The 8,954-nt window shown below is 35.8% G+C and overlaps 1 protein-coding gene across 2 annotated transcripts; it reads right to left on the bottom strand.

Annotated features, from left to right (window-relative positions):
* Positions 1 to 426: 426 nt before the first annotated feature.
* On the bottom strand, positions 427 to 6,475 carry LOC143607196 (uncharacterized). 2 transcript variants are annotated; one of them, XM_077082729.1, is made up of 20 exons: positions 5,255 to 6,475; positions 4,816 to 5,019; positions 4,644 to 4,748; positions 4,450 to 4,515; positions 4,203 to 4,367; positions 4,043 to 4,117; positions 3,805 to 3,956; positions 3,592 to 3,727; positions 3,449 to 3,518; positions 3,243 to 3,370; positions 3,062 to 3,118; positions 2,794 to 2,979; positions 2,555 to 2,638; positions 2,364 to 2,449; positions 1,906 to 1,972; positions 1,757 to 1,823; positions 1,540 to 1,676; positions 1,362 to 1,453; positions 1,223 to 1,289; positions 427 to 706 (listed from the first exon to the last, which is right to left on the bottom strand). In XM_077082729.1, exons 1-20 carry the CDS (start codon positions 6,473 to 6,475, stop codon positions 542 to 544), a joined length of 3,330 nt encoding a protein of 1,109 aa, XP_076938844.1. In that variant the 3' UTR covers positions 427 to 541. The 2 variants fall into 2 exon arrangements, with proteins under 2 accessions (XP_076938844.1, XP_076938845.1); XM_077082730.1 differs by lacking the exon at positions 4,203 to 4,367 and having other exon boundaries at positions 5,255 to 6,402.
* Between the last annotated feature and the right edge of the window lie 2,479 nt (positions 6,476 to 8,954).

Genomic DNA, 8,954 nt, shown 5'->3' with positions numbered 1-8,954 from the left:
AGGTGGTCCGGTCATCAGTTTTACTTTTTCCTGATTTTCAGTCTCGAGCCACTCGGTTTTTATTAGGTCAGTCCAGTGAGCAGTGTGAGCAGTGGTGACGCTTATGATCAAAATGGTGGATCGATTGGACCACATTGCTCAAAAATTAAGTCAAAGTGCAACCAATGCTACGACCTATATAGCATGTAGAATGCATTTAATTTTAATGACCAGGGGACTTTTGGTGGATGATTTAGCATTTACCTCGTACTTCACTCATGCTCAAAACTTCTTTGTTTTTGGTTAAAAAAAATTAAAAATAAAAAAATGATAAAAATAAGTAAAGAAAGACGACCAAAACTTTACTAGTTGACTTGCCAACATACTACTCACAAATTCACAATCCACAAACCTACAAATTTTTCAAACTCTAATAGTAACCAAAAAAATTACACTCGCAACATACTTCACACTCGACCAAACATCCCATTCATGGTTGCCACACAAAAATGAACGGAAATAGCGCGTCATAGCAAAAATATATGTGATCATGATGATGGTGTTATGATGACAAAATGGATTGCAATGCAAGTTGTTGCTGGGGCTGTAGGGTTGACCATGTTGAAGCCAATGTGGCAGGTGGTACTGTCTGTTGAAGCTGTCTCAAAAGATTGATTATGCGGTTTATGGTTTGCTCAGAGGCAAGGTCCTTCCCGGCACATAAAATCTAATTCATAAGAAATTAATCGATAATAAGTTTTAATACTATTAAAAACCAACATCATTTCTTATTTTACACAAAAAGTTGCTCCAATCTAACTTTTTATACATGAAGTCCCTAAACTCGTCAAAAATACAGTGAAAAAAAGGTCTCTTAACCCTATTTTGACATATTAGAGTCCCTAATCATCCCCCCCCCCCCAAAATGCACGTACTTGTGAAGAAAAACAATGACTTTATTAACTCTTAAACTGTTAAAAAATTAACAAGATACTATAAAAAAAATTTGTGCAAAATTGTTATTAGATTTCAATTATTTAAGAGTTAACAAATCATTATTTAATTTTTATCACAAGTACATGCATTTTTGACAAATTTAGGGACTATGTGTGTACTTTTAACAAATTTAGGGACTTTACAATGCGAAACAAACTATGTTGGTTATTTATGACATTTATCCGATTAATAAAGTTTTAGTTCCACTAAGTTTATTTAGTGTTCAACATGTAACAAGTGAACTAACCTCGGCAAAAATGGAAACAAGTTTAGGCAGATACTGATTGTTGGGGCCCAAGAGTTCTGTTGCTGACCTGTTAAATATAATTAAAATAAGTTGATTATAATCATAAAAACAATATTATTGTTATATTAATAATCCAAACCTTTCGACCATAGAACAAAGCAGGTCATGAACAGCTTTAGCCTCAAAAAGGTCGTCTTTTAATGGTAAACAGCTTAACCATGAAGGAATAACCTGCCAAACAACAAAAGTTGCTTATTTAAAACAAAACTAAATATAAATTAACATAAAAATGAAGTGAACAAAAATGTCGAAAATACCTGAGTGGAATCAATACTGTCACGATGAAAATGACATACTTTCCCTAAAGCAGAAACAGCGTTATCGTATGCCATCACATTATCGGGTTGGAGAGCATTAGAATGCCTTATAACAAAATTTAGCCTTGAAAGGACCTCTGAAAAAGTCAACAAAAAGTCAAATAGTCAAAATCTAGAATGCAAAGAGTTGACTTTTCTTTTATGATATCTACTTTACCTCCAATAAGGGGTTTTATAACAGAACCTCCATGTTCTGCACACACACCAAGACCATATACAGCTGCCTGAAAATTACACCATAAAGAATAAGGGTAAATTCATAAATAAGCAACTAGACGCGAAATTTGGGATGACCGTCAAGCTGACCTGTCGAACATCTGGATTTTCATCATTGCATGCCTCAAGAAGGAATGGAAGATAAGTATCATAATACCTGGTTTGTGATATAATAGCAAAATATAGGTTACATTGAATAATAATGAATTAATTATACGCATTCTTAAAAGATAAATTGAGGCAATTTTGACACATTTACATTGGGTCGATTCGGTTATGATGAAGCAATAACGGGCAAACAGGTTAAATTATAATAAAAACTTGAAAAGAAACGGGTCAAAATAGGTTGAAAGTAGTTCAAAGGGTATTTCAGTACACAAGACTTGTAAATTAGTATTGAAATTAATATATTTGTTATCATATTTGACATTTTGAGACAGTATGATTTATAAGAGTTATTACTTAACCCGTTTTGAACCAAACCCATTTGACATGTAACCCAACCCACCAATTTTGCCACTATAAAGCAAATTCTGAGTAGTTAATACTTTAAAGCTGCTTCACGGCCCTGCTCGGCAACATCGTCAAATATGCAAATAGCAATTCTTCTCTCCTCAGATGATTTATCCTTTCCCTTCAATCAAGTAAAAGAGCACGTAAATATTTAAATAAAAAAGAAACAAATAGAATTGATTAACATGGAGTTCATCAAGCTGGATAACAAACGTTAAATACTTACCAGCATAGGCATTAAATAAGATGACAGCTCATCAAAGAAAGAGGCTTTAAATGTTTTTACTAAAGTCCCCATGATTTCACCAACCTGTAACGAAGAACATGGAGTCAGAAAACAGAGTTTATATGAGTTACAAAAACCATGTGTTGCTACAAATTATAAGTGGCAATTTCAATGGTTATGTTTAGAGTTAGATCTAACAGGTAAAAATCAAATATTTGCTAAAAAGAAAGTAGTCAAACTTGGTCAAAGACTTCTTCTTCTTGCTCATTTTCCTCTCTAAGTATCTCCCCTTCTTCAGCATCAAAATCTTCGGCATTGGTCCTTTCGGCGCGTTCCTTTTTTCTGCTTGAACTGGCAATGATCACATGCTTTAACTCATCCACAATGCTTCTCACCTGATTTTCATCTAGAAGTGGTGCAGAGATCTGAAAGAAATTGTCAAAATGATTTAATAAAAAACACATTTATACCAAAAAAGAAACAGTTTTAACACAAAAATTGGCTTACACGTAGGCATTCATTCAAAGCATCTAACATATTTGCACAAATTTCGGTATCAGGCTCCTGAAACATATATATCGGAGAGTTACAACCAATATGATAAGCAGTTATCTTTACCAGGAAAAAAAAATAAGTAAATACTAAAACAGGTTAACTGAACTTAGTTTATGAATAATAGCACTATAACCTTATGTAAAGCTTCCACTAATGATGGAACTATGTAGTCAGACAGTTGCTTTATATAAGACCCATCACGACCCTGAGCAAGCCCTTTCTCTATAGCTAATTTTGCAGAGCGCAGAAGCTCAGGCATGGCTGAAAAAGGATATAAATAAATAAATAAATACGAATTACCCAAATACTCAATTTGCCAAAAGAAAATGGCATCCAAACCTGAAACAGCTGCTTTTCTAACTTCTTCATGAAAATAAAATTTGAGAAGTGGCACTAATATTGGGGCAACCTGGTAAAAGTGTATATTAATAAATAATAGAATAATATATCTGTTAATAAAAAAATAATGCGTGAAGACGAACCTGGTCGATCCATGGATAGAGACCCTCCTTCAACTCCTCTGCATAACAACACAACATGTTGCAAGCTGTAGCTTTCTCCTCGAGTACACTAGTTTTTATCCCTATTCTTTTATCACCAAGTGTGATGGTCTCCATACTGTAAGATTAAAAATAATATAAATTAGATATGTCCATAACCACTTTTAAAGTCATTTAACTAAATACAAATGATACCTTTCATCATCAGAATCAATTTCATTATCTGAATTAGCAGATGTGATAACCACATCAGGTTTAAGTTGGGCAGACTGAAGCAAAGGAGGCATAACTACACTCATGTAAGGAAGAAAATCCTGCCCCAAACACTTGCATAATCTGGCCCATGCCTACAACACCACACACGCACACACACAGTTAAGGAAGGTAACACACATTAGATATCTGATATGTTTTCTATTAGAATAAAACTTACTTGAAGCATATAACTTGTGGTAGGATCATCAGTTGCCATTTGAGATCCTTGCAAAGACATAAGAACTTCCATCACCTAAACAAACAATCAGCAACCATTTGAAAAATTATTAAAAACTTAGAAATTACTAGCTTTTTGTTGAAAATTAAACAAAAGTTACCTGCTTGGCATCATTTCTGAATTTTTCCTTTCCAACCGCCATTCCAACAAGACTAATGCATTCCATGGCTTTGGCACGAAGCATACGATTAGCTTTGTCATTTGCATTCACTAATATAGCTGTCAAGTATGGCATAACTGCATCATAGTACTTCTGAAAGTATTCCTATAAATGAACCAAACATCCAAACTAAGCATTTGAAGTATACAACTAACTGTTGTGTTTGATAATGATTGTGTTGACTTACCTGCGATGAATCAGCAACTGATGCTAAAGCAGTCAAGGCCCCTTCTTGTACCATTTGTTTACCATTCTGCATAAGAAAAAAGAAACAATCATGAACAAGTTGTACAAGTGATCAAATGTCTCATGAATAAAAGATAAATGATAAGTAACATTATTCTGTTTATATGTATTGTTCTTGTCCTTTAGAAGTTTTACCTGTAGCAGTACAAGCAGTTTGCTCACTATTCCATCTAGGTAAGGTGTCAAAATATCAGGTGTGCAATTCTCACTGAAATTTAACACAGCTGAAGCAGCATGTGCCTGCAAAAACAAGTAGTCAGAATTCATCAATGATCACTAGCATGAACCCCTAAACTTCACTACTAACCTGAACTCGGGGATTCTGGAAATCATCCATTGCTGAAGCTAGTGCTGGCAGCACACGCTGGTGGAACTGAACTTGCAAATCCGGACCCAAATCCGTAGACAACTGCCCAATGGCATTAATAGCTCCCCATCTCACTCGCGGGTGAGGATCTTGAAAAGAATTTAAAACCATTGTCACCACTCGTTCCAAATTTTTTATCATCACCTACAGAAGCCAATGACAAGGTCACAACCATAGTAATTATTTTGCTATCAGATAAACACAGAGCCCAAACAAAAGAAACCATGTGCTAGTAAAACTTTCTCAAGTCCTAACATTCACATCGATGAGATTGTCTAATAGATCTTTCAGTATGATAAGGTTTCATAATGTTTTCAAATGAATTCACCTACAAACGCTGCATCATTTAGATAATAACTATCAAGTAACATTGGGCTACCTTCGAGCATCCTTCAGCGATTTGTGCAAGAGCAACGAGAGCAGCATTATGTTTCTCCCACTCCGGTGCAGCCAAATACGCAGGCAACAGCTCAGACGCAACAGGAACAATCGTGTTCCCACCCAAAGCAATCGCCAATCTATCCAAACACTCCTGCCCAAAACTATAATTACTCGACTCCCCAACATCCTCATCCTCACTCTCCACAGTATGCCAAGCAGGTTCATCCTCAATATCCAACAACATCCCCATCAAAATCGCAAACAACCTACTAACAAACTGCGGCAACTGCCTCATCATCCCCGGCGCCCGTTCCCTCGCCTCCGCAAGCGTGATCACAAACTCAATCGCCAAATGCCTCGTCCCCTCCTCCAAACTCTCCGCCTCCGCAACCTGCAACATCGCCCCCACCACCTCCCCAATCTGCCTCCTCAAAAACCTCGGTTCCGTCCCCGCCAACTCAATCAACAACTCCAACGCCTCCTGCGCCGTCGCCTCCTGTCCGCCATTCAACGACTCCGTTAACGTCCGCATCATCGCTGGAAGCAGATCCTGAAACCGGTCCCGGTCCCCACTCGACAAGCACTGGATAAAATTCACAACCGCACACAACGCCGCAATTTGCACATCCGAGCTCCCCGACGTATTCAAACACTGCAAAAACACGGCGTGCAGATCCTTAATATACGGAACTAACACATCCCCTACGTTTTCCGCTAACTGAGCTAATATTAAAAATGCGGTTTCCTGAAGCTTAGACCTATCACACGAAACACATTTAAACACAAACGATAAAAGCTCAGGCCAACTGTTCTCTACAAACAATAAACTCGAAGCCAATTCGGAAACCGTATCACATAACTTCTTAATTACAGTTTTCGCCTCCTCATTCTGGAGACAAATAATCAAAACCGATTTAACCGTCGACTGAGTGGACTGAGTTAACGAGTTCCAAACAAGCGAGTCATCCAGAGTCAACTGCTTCCGTAACAGAATTGCTGACATGGCACGTGCCTCCACGTTCGGCGATAACTGCAGCAATTGAGCGAGTTTGAGTACCAGCGTGTTAGGATCCGTTTGCTTGCACAAATTGAATATTAATTCCGCTTGCGAACGTTGCTCGTTCGATGACGTCATTAAATGCGAGATTAACGACTCAAATGGCGCTGGATCGGCGCCGAGAATCGCCGTTAGTTGCGGTTGATGGACGTGAGGATCCATCGGTGACGGTGATGGAATTGAAGCGAAGTGATGATTGGGAATTAGGGCAGAGAGGACAGAAGGAATGGAGGGAAAATGGTGGGGAGTGACGTCAGCAAAAAGAGATGGACGGATACTGAGCCCAATAAAGTGGTTTGTCTTTTAGGGCCAAAAGGATGATGGGTGGGTTGTGGAATCCAATGTCATTATTATTATTATTATTATTATTATTATTATTAGTGAAACAACAACAAGTCAAGTGAATGTGAAAGTGTTGGTTTAGAAATTTACATGCACTTTGAAAGTTTGAACTGGACTTAAATACTTAATGGTTTGATTTTCTATAAAGCATGTTAAAGTAACTTTCGAGAACTTTTAATATAGTTTTTATTAGTTTGATATCAAGATTAAAACATTTTATGTTAAATAAAATTTGTTTCACATTAAGAAAAGACTATATAATGGTATAAATAAGTTGAAAAACAATACTTGCCCGGACGGAAGTGGACCCACCTGATGAGTCAATTTGTTCATTAATTTTCAGTCTAACTATTTTTACAAGTCGGGTGGGTTTCTTCTGAAATTAGTGACGGGTTGGGTCATTAATGTTTTTTTACAATTGCGAATGTGGGTGGTCTTCTGCCAATCAGTGTACCTGGTTGGTCAAGCTTTGTTGGTCGTTTAACTTAAGGGGTTTCCAACTCTCTAACCGTTTTGAGCTTTGATTTCTTAAGTTCAAGTTGGCTTTGGACTTTGGGCTCAACTTTTTTTTTATTAAATACTTAACTAGTTTATAGTTGTGTGTGTACGCGCATACGCACGAGCATAGATATGTAAAGAGATAGGGAGTGAGAGAGTTAGGTTTATTCAAGAACAAGAACTTCTTGGTGCGAGAAGAGATTTTAATCAATCATTGTTTTTTATATTACTTTATGATTATTTTAATAATACCAAGGGCCTATTTGGTTTATCTAATGTTTACGAAGGAATTGGAATGCTTGAATGGAATTAGAATTTGTAGGAATTGAAATTTATTCCAATCAAAATTTATAGAGTGTTTGCTTTTAACTTTTTAAAAGGAAATGCAATGTCTAAAAGATCAAATTACTCTTATCAATCATTGTTCGTCAATGTAAAATCTCCTTCCCAATCTTAATCTAAACCTAAAATTGAAAGAAATAAAAGGAGGTAACATTTTTTTTTTTTTGAGAATTGAGATGAAAACGAAACTACCAGTGTCGTTTTTATCTTTACTTCGTGCGGTGTTCTGCTTATTTCCATTGTCTGAAAGACCTAAAATCCGCCCAATCTTTTTGGACCATCCATTATCGAGACTCAGTGTTCGGCTCCAACAGTTAGGGATACAAACTGAATTCAGTTCCATCGTATTTCATAGATGTTTGCACGTTAGGCCTAAGAGTCTAAGATATATGTTTGTTGATGGATTTTTTTTTTCTAACTTGAATCCTATGGTTGATGGATTTTGATGGATGTTTTCTCCAACTTGAGTTCTATTGAAGACCAATTAAACACGATATTTAATGGAAAGTTTTCATATTACAATTCTAATTCCTTTGGATTCTATGAACCAAGCGGATCCTAATTAGTGGAAAGTTATGAATCACTAATTATTATATTTGATTGTTTTTTACTTTATTCCAACTCCAATATTCCAAGTTCTTCATCATTTTAATTTCACTATTATCAATCTCGAGAACCTTTTATCGATTATTTCGACCTCGCCTGGTACCCCCAAATCAAGCTTTCATGTATTCGTTTTGGTCTATATTTTATTTTCAATTTAATTTTATAGATTATCCAAAACATCCTAGACAAACTATAAAAAATGCCTACATTACAACAAAACATCCTACACACAGCAGATGCACAGTAACACACACATAATTTCGATTCAATGATCATTGATTTTCATTTTCTAAAAATCATAAATTTAATAATCGTTGATTTCACAAAAATCATAAAATTCAAAAGTCATAAAATTCTCCAAATCATATACGAAAAAACAAATGGAAGACTTCCATAAATTCAAAGCTCATATAGCATTCTACGAACCTACGTATTATATTATAAAAAATAAAATATATTTATAAATATAGAAAATGGCATGAATTTTATTAATTTGTAATTGATGTTGTGTTTTTAGGAGTTAGCACTTGAAAGCGTACTAATCATATTTATGTGGAAGTCAACAATTGGGCGTAAAAAGGAGGTCATATATTAATGATATATGTTGAATTAAGAAAGTCTACAATCTACATTCAAAACTAGGGGTGCGAATTTTTCACGAATACTCGTACTTGTATTTTTGTATCTGGACTCGTTTAGTATTCGTATCGGTACCAGTATATGTATTCATACCCGTCTATTCTGTATGGGTATTCATATTTACTGATTTTAGATGCAGTACTTTAGGTGCAGGTACGGGTATTACAGGTACTCGGTACACGTTTAGAATATGTAGGGGCTTTTATTGAGTTTC

Source organism: Bidens hawaiensis, unplaced genomic scaffold (assembly GCF_021521415.1).
Source record: "Bidens hawaiensis isolate Kalapana, Puna unplaced genomic scaffold, B.hawaiensis_p1.1 tig00080179_1, whole genome shotgun sequence".
Classification (NCBI taxonomy): Eukaryota; Viridiplantae; Streptophyta; class Magnoliopsida; order Asterales; family Asteraceae; genus Bidens; species Bidens hawaiensis.
The sequence above is the reverse complement of the archived record's forward strand: the minus strand, read 5'-3'. Positions and strand labels throughout refer to the sequence as shown.

Excerpts from the sequence above, each read along its gene's own strand:
- LOC143607196 (XM_077082729.1), bottom strand. The coding sequence starts at position 6,475 with ATGGATCCTCACGTCCATCAACCGCAACTAACGGCGATTCTCGGCGCC. Across the intron at positions 3,728-3,804 it reads ATTGATTCTGATGATGAAAG|TATGGAGACCATCACACTTG; the intron begins GTATCATTTGTA and ends TTAATCTTACAG. Across the intron at positions 1,677-1,756 it reads TATAAAACCCCTTATTGGAG|AGGTCCTTTCAAGGCTAAAT; the intron begins GTAAAGTAGATA and ends TGACTTTTTCAG.